The sequence below is a fragment of the Sus scrofa genome, chromosome 10, assembly GCF_054392235.1.
Source record: "Sus scrofa isolate SSC_HxYL_T2T_F1_AM1 chromosome 10, Sscrofa_HxYL_maternal_Yorkshire_Landrace_v2.0, whole genome shotgun sequence".
Lineage (NCBI taxonomy): Eukaryota > Metazoa > Chordata > Mammalia > Artiodactyla > Suidae > Sus > Sus scrofa.
Genome location: NC_139392.1, coordinates 52,768,153 through 52,783,264, shown reverse-complemented (window position 1 = coordinate 52,783,264; position 15,112 = coordinate 52,768,153). Strand labels below are relative to the sequence as shown.

The 15,112-nt window shown below is 34.6% G+C and overlaps 1 protein-coding gene across 6 annotated transcripts in view; it reads left to right on the top strand.

Moving 5' to 3' along the window:
* ERCC6L2 (ERCC excision repair 6 like 2) overlaps positions 1-15,112 on the top strand; it is a 129,145-nt gene that overhangs the window by 18,448 nt on the left and 95,585 nt on the right. For 4 of the 6 annotated variants that reach the window (XM_003357697.6, XM_084979711.1, XM_084979710.1 and 1 more), the window contains exons 3-4: positions 4,608-4,730; positions 9,840-10,033. In XM_003357697.6, coding sequence (XP_003357745.4) covers positions 4,608-4,730; positions 9,840-10,033 — 317 coding nt within the window. The remainder of the gene's footprint in view (positions 1-4,607; positions 4,731-9,839; positions 10,034-15,112) is intronic. The other 2 variants (XR_014817656.1, XM_021064596.2) reach the window with 1 other exon arrangement.

The window sequence follows — 15,112 nt, the reverse complement described above, 5'->3', positions numbered from 1 at the left end:
TCACAGAACTAGAACAAATAATTAGGAAATTTATATCGAACAGCAGAAGACCCAGATTTGCAAAGCAGTCCTGAGGAAACAGAACAAAGTTGGTCATTTAATCCTTCCAAACATCACTCTCTAATACAAAGCTACAAAATTCAAAATGGTGTGGTATTGACACAAAAAGAGACAGATATATCAGTGGAAAAGAATAGAGAGCCCAGAAATAAGCCCACATTCAATTTCTCTTTGCAAAGGAGGCAAAGATATACAATAGAGAAAAGACATTCTCTTCAACAGGTGGTATTGGGAGTGCCAGACCACTGCTTGTAAATCAGTGAAATTAGAACATTCCCGCATACCGCACACAAAAATAAACTCAAAATATGATATGATTCCATAAAACTTGTAGAAGAGAACATGAGCAAAACATTCTTTGATGTAAATTGTAGCAATGTTTTCTTAGATCAGTCTCCCAACACAAAAGAAATAAAAGCAAAAATTATAAAATGGGACCTAGTCAAGTTTAAAAGCTTTGCATAGCAAAGGAAACCACCAGTAAAACGAAAATACATTCTATGGAATGGGAGAAAATATTTGAAAATGATGCAACCAGCAAGGCATTAATATTCACAGTATACAAATATCTCATACAACTTGGCATCAAAAAAAAAGTCAATCACAAAAGGTGCAGACCTAAATAGACATTTTAATAAAGAAGATGGGATTGCTGGATCATATGGTAGTTAAAATGTCTCTATCTTTCTGAGGAACCTCCATATTTTTTTTCCATAATGCTTGTGTCAAATTACAACAGTGTAGGAGGGTCCCCTTTTCTCCACATCCTCTCCAGCATTTGTTATTTTTAGACTTATTAATGATGGCCATTGTGACTGGTATGACATGGTACTTCATTGTAGTTTTGACTTGCATTTCACTAATAATTAGTGATGTTGAGCATTTTTTCATGTGCTTACTGGCCATCTTTATGTCTTCTTTGGAGAAAAGTCTATTTAGATGTTCTGCCCATTTTAGAATTGGATTGTTTGTTTTTTGTTGTTGAGATCTATTTGTTGTTTGTGTATTTTGGAGACTAAGCCCTTGTTGGTTGCATCCTTTGCATTTATTTTCTCCCATTCCATAGGTTGTCTTTTAGGGTTTTTTTGGTGTGTTTGTTTTTTTATGGTTTCCTTTGCTGTGCAAAAGCTTTTAAGTTTGATTTGGTCCCATTTGTTTAAATTTTGTTTTGTATTTTATTGCCTTGAGAGACTGGCCTAAGAAAACATTTGTACGGTTTATGTCAGAGAATGTTTTACCTATGTTCTCCTCTAGGTGTTTTATGGTGTCATGTCTTATGCTTAAGTCTTTAAGCCATTGTGAATTTATTTTTGTTCATGTTGAGAAGGTGTGTTCTAATTTAATTGATTTACATGCAGCTTTCTAGTTTTCCCAACACCACTTGCTGAAGAGACTTTTTCCCATTTTATATTCTTGCCTCCTTTGTCAAAGATTAATTGGACTTAGTTATTTGGTTTTATTTCTGGGCTCTCTATTGTTTTCCAATGATCTGTATGTCTGTTTTTGTACCAGTACCACAGTGTCTTGATTACTGTAGCTTTGTAATATTGTCTGAAGTCTGGGAGAGTTGGGCCTCCTACTTTTTTTTTTTTTTTTTTTCTTAGGATTGCTTTGGCAACTCTGGGTCTTTTATGGTTCTATATACATTTTTGGATTATTCTAGCTCTATGAAAAATGTCATGAGTAATTTGATAGGGATTGCATTAAATCTGTATGGCCATTTTAACAATATTAATCCTTCCAATCCAGGAGCATAGGCTATCTTTCCATTTCGTTGAATCCTTCTTAATTTCCTTGATTAGTGTTTTATAGTTCTCAGTGTATAAGTTTTTCCCTTCTTGGTCAGATTTATTCCTAGGCATTTGATTTTTTGGGGGGTGAGATTTTAAAGGGTATTGTATTTTATATTCATTTTATAGTATTTTCATTGTTAATATACAGAAATGCAACCGATTTGTGAAGGTCGATGTTGCATCTTGCTGCTTTACTGAATTTGTTGATCAGTTCAAGTAGTTTTTGTGTAGAGTTCTTCTATATATATATAGTTCCATCTGCATATAGAGACAGCTTTACCTCTTCTCTTACAATTTGGATACCTTTTACTTCTTCTGTTTGATTGCTGTGACTAGGACTTCCCAATATTATATTGAATAAAAGTGTTGAGAGTGAGCATCCTTGTCTTGTTCCAGATTTAAGCAGGAAGGCTCTTAGCTTTGCTCCATTGAGTATTCTATTGCCTCTGGGTTTGTCATCAATGGATTTTATTGTGTTGACATGTTCCTTCTGTATCCACTTTTGTAAGGGTTTTTATTATGAATGAATGTTGGATTTTGTCAAATGATTTTTCTACGTCTATTGAGATGATCATGTGGTTTTTGACTTTTCTTTTGTTAATGTGCTCTATGATAATGATTTGTTTATGTTGAACCATCCTTGTGAACTTGGGATGAATCTCACTTAGTTGTGCTGTTGTTGGATTCAGTTGGCTAAAATTTTGTTGAGAATTTTTGTGTCGATATTCATCAAAGATCTTGGTGCATTATTTTCCGTTTCGGTAGTATCTTTCTCTGGTTTTGGATTAGGGTGATGGTGGCTTCATAGGGTGTCTTTGAGAGTGTTCCTTCTTCAATCTTTTGGAAAAGTTTAAGAAGGATAGATATAAGTTCTTCTTTGTATGTTTGATTTGTGGTTGCCGTGTTTCTCACATATGCTAACTCCTTCCTATATCTACTTGCTTCATACTGATAGTCATATAGGCGCAAACATTCTAAACAAGAGAGTCTAGATTTTCTTACCCTTCTTCCCCATATTTTATGAATTTGATGCCCTTTTTTTACATCTTCACGTTAATCCTTTTTGAACTCAGTGTCTATTAGACTGTAGAGGTCTGTTTCATTGTTTGCTCCTTCAGAGGATTCTCCTGTTCTTTTAACTGGAAATGATTCCTGTGTTGGTTCATTTTGCTTATATTTTACTTACTATTTGAGTTTTGGGAAAATGGTTATCTACTGTATTCTTGGAGGGCTATTTATGTGCAGGAGTGTTCCTGGGTAGCTTGTAAGGGCTTACTATTTATTTATTTAGGTGTAAATGCTGCCTTTGGTTTGGATGCTTTCTGTCTTTTTCCTCAGTGTGTGCAGTCCATTATCCCCTTGATTGGGGGATGTGCAAGTGTATGACCTGCATGTGCTTCCAGTGGAGACACCTGGTTGCTGGACCACTGGCAGTGGTAAGGACCCATTAGGAGATGAGAATGCAGACTGCTCCTGGTTGCAAGGCTCTGGGCAGTGGCAGTGACCCTCAAGGAGGTGGGGGTGGTACCTAGAGCCCTTGGCGGCAGCAGCAGTGGAACGTGAGCATTTACAGGAGGGTGATGGCAATGGGTGGTTGCAGGGCCCTCTGCAGTGGTGACCATTGAGGTTATTGGGGCTGCACACAGTGCCTATTCATGGGACCCTGTGCAGTGGCAGGTGGTGCCCACCTCAGGAGTCTGAGATATTGTGGTGGCTTGCATCCACCTCTGTATCTTGCACAAGTGGTGCCCTGCCTCCTGTGATCCTGCTTGTGTGCAGAGAATGCAGTTTCTATGGCAGTCCCAGTGGTCCTTCTCTTGCCCTCCCCAATAATGGCACTTTGCTTCTCCTGCAGGCCCAGACCTCTTCCCACGCCTCTTCAGCTGTGGCACACCACTCCCTAACTCCCTCAGGCTGTCTCCACACAGCCAACCCTAGTCCTTTCCCTGTAACTAACCTCCATAGTGAATTCTTAGTGCCTAGCCCATGCCCGAGTGTCTCAGGATGTGGTGTCCTGGGTGGTGATACTGATACTTTGTGCAGCTCTCTCTCTGCTTTGCCCCGCTTCAGCCAGCCACTGTATTTTTCTCTGAAGCTTTGAGGCTTCCCCTCCATCCTGGCTGATCTCTCAGTCAGTTAGGTGTCCCACCAAGGTTCAAATTCCTTTCCTCTTTCACAGCTCCCTCTCAGGAGTACTGGTTCTGTCCTGAATCCTTTGTTTCTCCTCTCTCTCTCTCTTTTTCCTTTTGTTTCATGCAATTATTTGGAAGGTTTCTTGCCCTTTCTGGAGGTCTGAGGTCTTCTGCGAGCAATCAGTTGGTGTTCTGTGTGAATTGTTCTACATGTGTTTGTGGGAGAAGGTGAACACAGCACCATGTTTTACTCCTCTGCCATCTTCATCCTACTATGTATTTATCCTAATAGAGAACATGAAGACTTAATTTCCATGAATATATATATATGGAGGTCATACCTCAACTGATGAGATCAAGAAAGAATTCATTGTGTATTCTTATCGAAGAACTGGCAATGTGAGATTTTTTTTTTCTGTATTCAAAGGTAACTTGTATATTATACTTCTGTTTGTTAATACAAATAAATAAACTCAATGCTGGTGGTTCGTATTTCTTTTCCAATAAGCAAATCTATATGTACAAACTCCAATTGTAACTAATTGAGTCGTCATGTAAGATCTAAAATTTTGTGTATCTTGCTGCATAGTGATTGAAAAAGGTAGATTTTTTTTCTCCCTAGGTTATTTCATTTTTGGCTGCAGTTTTGGGTAAAAAAGGAACTCGTGAAGATATTGAAAATAATATGCCAGAGTTTTTACTAAGAAGTATGAAAAAGGAAGCTCCTTCTTCTGCAGCAAAAAAGGTAAGAAATCTAGAAGTGTACAATTCATGAAACTGGTATTCCAAAAGTGTATGGACGCTTTTAAACTTTATACATTACAGTATCAACTTAAAACATAAGAATTTGAAGACATTATTTAAATATTTCTTCTATATACCTAGTTTTTGAAGGATTATTAATTTTATCCTCAAGTTAAATACGAGTGACTCTCAAAATAGCAGAATATAATTTAAAGTTGAATTTTGAGGGGGCTTTCAATCTTTTGCTTGGCTGGATTTACATAGCTTTGATTAATTTTTTAAATTTCCATGAATGTTTATGTCAAGTTAATTGAAGTCCAGTATATGGTTTTTTATTTATATGAGAATGAAAAGCAGACAGCTGTAGATATTGGTAACAAAGGTGCGTCACTGATAGTTGCTTAGCAGAATAATTACCTCTTGAAAATACAAAGCAATTCTTCCTTTAGAAGGAACATTAAAGTTGGAGTCAGAAAGGCTAAGGTCTAGGCTTGTCTGCCTCTTACGTTGTGGCTGTTAATGCTATTCAAGTCCATTCTTCAGCTTTCTCCTTTATAAATATCTTATACATAATTGTTATAAAAAATGAGGTTTCTAATAAAATAACAAAATGCAAAAAAAGTGTGCTATAGTTATGTCTGATTTTTATATTGTGCTCAGCATTCAGGAAACTAGATAGAAATTCTATGAATTTGAAGTATTTTATGAAATCCTTATTATATTGTGGTAATGAACCACTTGGTACAAGTTTTAAAACAGTGTCTCTTATATATGTCTTATGTATAAGATTGCTGAGAAGTCCAAGTTTACTCTTGTCTATAATTCAGGCATTTCAGTGTAAAATTTTCAGTATTGCCTTAAGGTATTAATAATTATTATTACTTTAAATTTATGATTATTTTTAATAGCATAAATACATTCTGAGTGCCAATTTTAATTTGATTCTAAAGAAGCATTTTAATTCTTAATGTGTATTAAGTTCTCAAAAGTTCAAGTACTGTTTTTAGCTTTGCTTTCAGTTGGTGTTTGGTTCGAAGTGTAGAGCTGATAGTTTTAGCTAAGGATGGAAGAAGGGAGAAGAAAGTAAAGAAAGTATTCATTTGACAGTATAATAAAATATGCTAATAGCTGCCTTAATAGACACTGATGCCTCTCTTTTTTCTTCCTTCCTCCTTGCTCCCTTCCTCTTCCTCTCCCACACCCTCTTCCTTCCTTCCCCACCCTTCTCTACATTCACACACAGACACACACATTTAAATTCTTTGCTATAATATACACTGCTAATTTTCTACCTCCTTTTGTTGAATTCCTAATTTATTTTCAATTTTTCTTGTATTTTAATAAATTCCATTAGAGCTATAAATGTTCCTTTGATCACTACTTTGGATGCATTCCATTGTTTCTGATATGTAGTCTTTTCATTATTTTTTTCTATATTGTCTGTGACTCCGGTTCTTCTGCTTTAAAGAAATATACACTGTACTTTAAGGGAAGTAAATGATGACACCAGAATCAGCTTCTTTGAAGCACATGATTGGCATAATTTTTCCCCCTTTAATTAATTACTCTGCTTTTCCTCTTCATTATGTTTATTAATTTTTTTCCAATACTTTATTTGTAGTATATAGAAATACAACTGATCTTTGTTAAGTTTTAGGGTTCTGCAACTTTACTGAATTTCTTTAATAGTTCTTTAATAGTTCTAACAGTTTTTTGAGGGCATTTTCTACATGTAATATGATGTCATCTGAAAACAGAGGCAATTATTCTTCCTTTCCAATTTGAATGTCTTTTATTTGTTTTTCTTGCCAAATTGCTCTAGCTAGGACTTCCAGTACTATAATAAATAAAGTTGTGAAAGTGGGCATCTTTGTCTTCTTCCTGATCTTAAAGGAAAAGTTTTTAGCTCTAATTATTGAGTATGATGTTAGCTATGTGCTTATCATATATGGCCTTTATTATATTGAGGTATGTACTCTCTATACCCAATTTGTGGAGTTTTTATTGTAAATTGATATTAAATTTTCTCGAATACTTTTTTTGTTCCATTGAAATGATCATGTGATTTTTATTCTTCATTTTGTTCATCTGATGTATCTTGTGATTGATTTGAGTATATTGGACCATCCTTGCATCTCTTGAATAACTCTTGCTTGATTGTGGTGTATGATCCTTTTAATGTATTTTGAATTAGTTTACTAATGTTTCATTACATTTATGTTCATCAAGTGTATTAACATGTAATTTTCCTTTCTTACGGTATCTTTGTCCGGTTTTGGTATCAGGGCAATGCTGGCCATGAAAATGAGTTTGGAGGTATTTCCTCTTCTATTATTTTTCTTTTTTTTTTTTAGAATTTGGAAGAATTGGTATTAATGTAGTAGAATTTACCAGTGAAGATGTCTGGTCCTGTATTTTTGTTTGCTTTGAGGTTTTTGGTTACTGATTCAATGTCCTTACTAGTAATTGTTATGTTCAGATTTTCTATTTCTTCGTGATTCAGTCTTTGTAGGTGGTTTGGTTATAGGAATTTGTTCATTTCTTCTAGGTTATATAATTTTTTAGTGTATTGTATAGCGTAGTTTCTTTTTCTTATGATCCTTTGTATTTCTGTTATTATTTGTAATGTCTCATTTCATTTCTAATTATATCTATTTGACTCTTCTCTGTTTTTTATTCTCGTTAAAGATGTTAAATTTATCTTTCAAAAAACCAGTCCTTAGTTTCATTGACCTTTTCTATAGTCTCTTTATGCTCTATTTCATTTATCCACTCTGATCTTTGTTATTTCTTTCCTTCTGTTGACTTTGGGCTTAATTTGTTCTTCTTTTTCTAGATTCTTGTGGTATAAAATTAGGTTGTTTATATATATGACATCTTTTTTTTTTCTTTTAATGTAGGTGTTTATCACTATAAACTTCCCTCTTAGAACTCTGTTTGCTGCATCCTCTAAGTTTTGGTATGTTGTGTTTCAATTTTCATTTGTCTTAAGGTATTTTTTGATTTCCTTTTCGATTTCTTCTTTGACCTATTGGTTGTTGAGGAACATATTATATAATATCCACATATTTGTGTGTTTTTTAGTTTTCTTCTTGTGATTGATTTTATGCCATTGTGATCAGAAAAGATGTTTGATATGATGTCAGTCTTCTTAAGTTTATTAAGATTTGTCTTGTGACCTAACATTTTATCTATCCTGGAAAATGTCCCATATGCATTTGAGGAGAATATGTATGCTACTGCTATTGAATAGAATGCTCTATATATGTCACTAGATCCATCTTCTCCAACTTTTGGTTTTGCCTTGTCCTGGCGTTAGAGGAAAAGTTTTCAGCTCTCACCATTGAGTATGATGCTAGCTGTGTGCTTGTCATGTATGATCTTTGTTATGTTGAGATGTGTTCCTTCTATACCCAGTTTGTTGAGTTTTTGTCATAAATAGATATTGAATTTTCTCCAATGTGTTTTCTGCTGCATTGAGATGAATATATGATTTTCATTTTTCCTTTTGTTCATCTGATGTCTCTTGTAGTTGATTTGAGTATATTGAACCATCCTGGCTAGCTGAAATAAATCTCATTTGATTGTGGTATATGATCCTTTTAATACATTGTTGAATTGGCTTGCCAATATTTTCATTGAGAGTTTTTGCATTTATGTTCATCAGGGATATTAGCCTGTAATTTTCGTATCTTGTGGTATCCTTTTCTGGTTTTGGTATTAGGCATCATACAATGAGTTTGGAAGCATTCCCTCCTCTTCTATTTTTTTTTTTTTTTTGTAAGAGTTTGAGAGGGTTTGTCATTAATTCTCTTTTGAATGTTTGGCATAATTTACCATTGAAGCTGTCTGGTACTGGACTTTTGTTTGGATATTTTTGGTTACTGATTTAATTTCCTTACTGGTATTTGTTATATTCAGTTTACTATTTGTTCATGATTCAGTCTTGGTAGGTTGTATGTTTCAAAGAGTATGTCCATTTCTTCTAGTTGCTAATTTGTTGGCATATAATTGTTCATGGTAGTCTTTTATGATCCTTTTAATATCTGCAGTATTAGTCCTAAGGTCTCCTCTTTTATTTCTGATTTTATTTGAGTCCTTTATCTTTCTTCTATTAAGTTTCTAGCAATTTTGTTTGTATTGTCAAAGAACTAGCTCTTAGTTTCATTAATCTTTTCTTTTGTCTTTTTAGTCTCTGTTTTGTTTATTTTCACTATGATTGTTATTATTTCCCTCCTTCTACTAATTTTGGGCTTCATTTTCTACTTTGTGTTTTTCTAGTTTCCTGAGATATAACATTAGTTTATTTGTGAATTTTCTTGTTTCTTGAGGTAGTCATTTATCCCTGTGAACTTTTCTCATAGAACTGCTTTTGCTGCAGCCGTAAAATTTTGGTATGTTGTATTTCCATTTTAATTTATCTTAAGGTATTTTTTTGACTTCTCCTTTGACTCACTAGTTATTCAGTAGCATGTTATTTAACGTCCACAAATTTGTGGATTTTTTTCAGTTTTCATCTTGTTTCATACCATTGTCATCAGAAAAGATGCAGAATATATGGTAGTAAATATAGATAAGTTATTGATCCAATGATAAGGGAGGTGGAGGTTTTCTTCTAATTGCTTTTAATATTTCCAGTGAATTTTTCAGGTCATCAATTAATGGGGGAGAGAGAAAATAGAATAGAGAAGTGAAAAGGAGAGAGAGCTCTGGAAGACCACACATTTCAAGAAAAAAACCTGGCCTACCTTGCATATTTCTATTACCCATGTGGCCCTTGAAACTTATTATTAGGATCCTGATTATTCTTTTTTCCTCTAATTTGGAGAATTACCTTCTTCTTATCTTTCAACTCCTTTTTAGGGGAGTATTAAAAATAGCTGTTTCTTTGGATAAGGTTGGGTATCTATTTTTTCCTAATAAAAAGCTAAGTAAACAACAAAGTATTTTTTGATGGTCTTCTAAGTCTAGATATATTTCATTGTTCAGTTGTACTTATCCTTATTAACTGCAGTGTCAAAAACAAAGAATGGGGCACTGATATTCTGGATTTAACCTTGGCATTCTTTTTCATTTAAAAAATTATATCACAAATTTTTTCTTCTTATAGCTATTCTTAATAGTTGCTCCTCTTTCTGTTCTCTACAACTGGAGGGATGAATTGGACACCTGGGGATATTTCAGAGTTACTATTTTACATGGTAACAAAAAAGATAATGAACTGATTCGTGTAAAGCAGAGGAAATGCGAGATTGCTCTAACAACTTATGAAACACTGCGCTTATGTCTGGATGAACTTAACAGGTAATGTGAATAGTAGAACTGATTGCATTAGTATTCTGTTTACATCACTGTATTTATACTTTTATACTGTGATTTCTAAGGCTCTAAATATTCTTTAGCATGACAATTTGATTTCATAATTATTAAAATAGACAATTTTTAATAGTTATTTTCTAAGTAGGAAAACCTGAGTGAGATTTTCTATAGTTCTTTATTTCCTTTGTTATCTTTCCAAACAATGCCTGTTAATGAATAAGACTTGTCCTAACTCTCATGTACAACCTTCTATGTGTACAATGCCTGTAGACTAAAGCAGTTATTTTCTCAAATGATTTTCATTATGGGAGTCTGTTATGAATGTGGAGTGGGAAAAATATACATACACATCGAGAACCACTATTCCAGGACTGTAAGTACCCAAAGAAATGAACTACATTTTAAACTTTTAGTGGGGACTCTAGAGACAGGCAATTATAACATCATGTGAGTGCTATGTGGGGAACAGAGGATGTTATGGGAACACATGAGGAACCTGACTCTGCTGCAGAGGGAGGAGAGTGGCCAGGGAGCTTCCAAGAGCTGAGGGAGAAGTGAAGGAGGAGTAAGTGTTGAAGAGTAGGAAAGTAATACAGGAAGAGGAAGCAAAGAGCATTTTCAGAGGCCTTTAGAGAACAAAGATCACTGCAGTTTTGAATAAGTAAAAGCAGTTCAGATGCTTTCTGCATCTAATGGCTGCAGCCTGGAGTGTAAGAGGGAAGTGGCCAGGAGATAACACCAGTGTGGTAATAAGTAAGAAACGGACTGTAAAGAGTATTGAGCCACTTAGAGGGTTTTGGTTTTTATCCTTAAAGCAATGGTGTTTCTGAACTGTTTTCAGATTGCTATTATGATAAAAAATGATCAGATTTGCATTTTATAAGTAACTCACTTGCTGTGTATGCATACAGGAGAGCCAAATTAAATAGAGAAACACCAATTGGGAGGCTCTCTGTGAGCTAAACTGTGTCCCCTCAACTTCAAGTCCCAACCACAAGAACCTCAGAATGTAATTTAAGGTAATTAAGTTAAATGAGACCGTTAAGGTGGAACCCAATTCCAATCTGACTGGTGTCCTTAGAAGAAGAAAAGAAGATACCAGGAACTAATGTACACAGAGGAAAGGACACATGAAGACACAGCAAGAGGGCAGCAATCTATAAGTCCTAGAGAGAGACCTCAGAAAGAACCAAACTTGCCAACACTTTAATCTTGGAATTCTAGTCTCCAGAGTTGTTATGTCTGGCATCTTGTGTTCATTATAATATTTTTGAGATTCAGCTATGTTATTGAATGCATCAATGATCATTACATTGCATTTTATGAATATATCACATTTTGTTACCCATTCATTTGAGGATAGACATCTGAGTTTTCCAGTTTTTGAGTATTATAAGTAGAACTTTAAGGAATATTTATGTGTAAGCCTTTTATTTATTCATTTCTTTACATATATTTGAATTTTTTTGGGTAAACACTGAGGAGTAGGATTTCTGGGTTATATGGTAAGTATAGGTTTAACTTTAGAAGAAACTTGTAAGCCATTTTCTAGAGTGGTTTTACCATTCTACTTCAGCTAGCAACCTATGAGACTTTATTTGCTTCATATACTCACCAATATTTGGTATTGTCAGTCTTTTTGTTTTTAGAAGGTGTAGTGGTATCCCATTACAGTGTAATTTGCATTTTTCTAATCTGTGTACACTTGAAGAAATATTTATTCTACAGTTATTGGATACAATGTTCTGTAAATATCAATGAAGTCAGATGGTTTAGGTGTTGTTTGAGCATTCTGTCTTTACTGATTTTTTTTCTAGTTGTTTTATAATTTGTGAGAGAGAAATGTTGAAATATTCAATTGTAATTATGGATTTGTTTATTTCTCCTTTCAAATCTGTCAGCTCTCAATTCATGTATTTTGAAGCTCTGTTATTAGGTATATATACACATTGATGATTAGTATTTTTTTCTTATGAATTGACTCTTTTATCTTTAAAAATACTTCTTTTTATATCTAATAATCTTGAGGTGTTATCTGATTTTAATATAGATGACACAGTCTTCTTATAACCATATGTATGTTTATCATTTTCCATCTTTTTATTTCAGCATATGTGTTCTTTATATTTAAAGCCAGTCTGTTGTGGTTAGCATATTGTTGGATCTTACATTTTAGTCCATTTATATTTAATGTAATAATTGGTAAAGTTGGATTTAGAGCTAACATCTCTATAAGCTCTAGGATTTTATTTTACCACACTTACAAGTTCATAAGTTTGCCTGTTACTATTTCCTGGATGCTGTCAGAAGACAGGAACAATCTGAGGCATGAAGTTAAGTAACTTGCCTAGTCTGCAACAACTAAGTCAGTAGTGGATCTGAGATCTAACCCTTGATCTTGGGCTTTTATTCAGTATACTATATGAGATGTTCTACACTTAGATAAATGTAATAAATTCTTTTATTATAGCATCAATCATATTTTAATTTTTATTTAACTCTCTACTCCTTTAGATTGTGACATCTTTGGTTTGGCTAATTTCTGTATTTCACTTCTAGCCTATTACATATATACTTGCATTAAATGGTTTTTTTCTGTGATTGTTATAAATATTGAGTAAGAATTCTTTTTTTTTTTTTTTTTGTCTTTTGTCTTTTTTTAGGGCTGCACTTGCAGCATATGGAGGTTCCCAGGCTAGGGGTCTAATGGGAGCTGTTGCTCCTGGCCGACGCAGAGCCACAGCAACACCAGATCCGAGCCGAGTCTGTGACCCATACCACAGCTCACGGCAATGCCAGATCCTTAACTCACTGAGCAAGGCCAGGGATCAAACCCGAGTCCTCATGGTTCTTCGTCAGATTCGTTTCCACTGTGCCAGGACGGGAACTCCAAATATTAAATACAAATTCTAAAGTAGAATTATGTAAATCAGCTTTTGTTTAAAATTAGGAAAACCAAATGTTACAGTTTTTTTTTATATTTGGTTTTCCTTTGCTTGTTTGAATGGTTTTAACAAATATTCAAGTTAATTTATATTTGATTTGAGGAAATATTACATAATTTTTGTGAGAATGATGCTCTGTATGAAGATCAGGATTAAACATTTAACATAGATAACCCACAGAGTAGATAAACACTATCTGAGTGAGCTGTTTCTCTTATTACTATTATGTTTTACTTCATTTTTATTTTTATCAGTCATATATGCATATTATTTAAAGACCCAAATATGAACACAGTACATTCCTGCCCACCACCCCATTACCTGTTCTTTAGAGACTACCACCTTCAACTCTTTTATTTATCTTCCTAGTTTTTACTTCCATATCTCTAAAGAACATGTTCATGCTGCAACTTTAAAATTTTCTTCAGAGTTCCCATTGTGACTCAGTGGTTAACAAATCTGACTAGCATTCATGAGGATGTAGGTTCGATCCCTGGCCTTGCTCAGTGGGTTAAGGATCCAGTGTTGCCGTGAGCTGTGGTGTAGGTCGCATATGTGGCTTGGATCCTACGTTGCCGTGGCTATGGCTTAGGCAGGCAGCTACAGCTCCCATTGAACCCCTAGCCTGGGAATCTCCATATGCCATGGGAGCAGCCCTAAAAAGCAAAAAAAATAAAAATTAAAAAAATAAAAAATAAATAAAATGTTCTTCAAGTTTTCAGTATCACCTGTTGATTTCTTCCTAAGGAAAAATGAGGATTTTTCTGTATTTTCTCTTTCTCTTGCTTACTTTACAGTGTCCTGGCTGGGCTATTTTGTGGAGTAGGGAATAGTAAATAGGCAATCCCATAACTTCTTTTTTTTTTTTTTTTTTCGTCTTTTTGCCATTTTCTTGGGCCGCTCTCGTGGCATATGGAGGTTCCCAGGCTAGGGGTCGAATCAGAGCTATAGCCACTGGTCTACACCAGAGCCACAACAACGCGGAATCCAAGCCGCGTCTGCAACCTACACCACCGCTCATGGCGATGCCGAATCCTTAACCCACTGAGCAAGGCCAGGGATTGAACCCACAACCTCCTGCTTCCTAGTTGGATTCGTTAACCACTGAGCCGTGACGGGAACTCCAATTCCACAACTTCTTAAGTAGACTGTTGAACATTTATCTAACTGCAGTCTCTAGAGGCATCTGGTGCCACCATTTAAGAGCTCAGTAACGTGAATCAGATTGCCCTTGGCCTTTCTTTACAACTGGCATGGGATACTCAGTCCTTTGCTTTTGTAAATTATCTTGATTATCTTCTTCCCTGCTTCTAAAATTTTGTGGTTGATTTTTCCTCTTCTTTGTCCTTGATTTTTTTTGTCTTTTTTCAACTTTGTATTAAGAAAATAATCAAACCTGTAGAAAAAATTGAAGTCCTAGTAGATGAACAGCTATATACTCAACACCTAGACTCACCTAGACTCAGTGGTGTGTGTGTCTTTGTGTGTGTATGTTGGCAAGATATAAGTTAATGTGTATGTGTCTGTGTACAGTGGTGGTATTGAGTCATTTCAGCAAGTTGTATATAATGTGACAGTTTTATGTCTATTTTAGCACAGATCTCCTAAAACTAATGATTCTCTTTCTCACACCACATTATCATTGTTATATCTAAGAAAATTAATTAAAACTTCCTTAATTATTTAAAAAAATATCTTTAATATCTAATATTTGCAAAGCAGAATTCAGTAAAGGTTCAGGTGATGGATTTGACTATTAAATCTGTTTATTTCATCTCTTCTAATCTAGAACATTCCCTCTACTTAATTTTTTTATTATATTACATTTTAAGGGGACCAGGCCAGTTGTCTTTTAGGATGTCTCATGCATTAGACTTGCCTGATTGCTTTCTCAAGGAGTTGTGTATTCCTCTTAACATCTGTATTTTTGTAAGCTAGTTTTGATCTAAAGACTTAATTAGATTCAGGTCAGACATTTTTGACAGAAATACATCATAAATGATGTTGCGGGCTTCATATTACATTACCTCCAGAGATATTAATGTCAAGTTGTTCCACCATTAATGATGAGAAGTTTGTCCCATAGGCTAAAGAGGTGACCATCAGATCTCTCCATTGT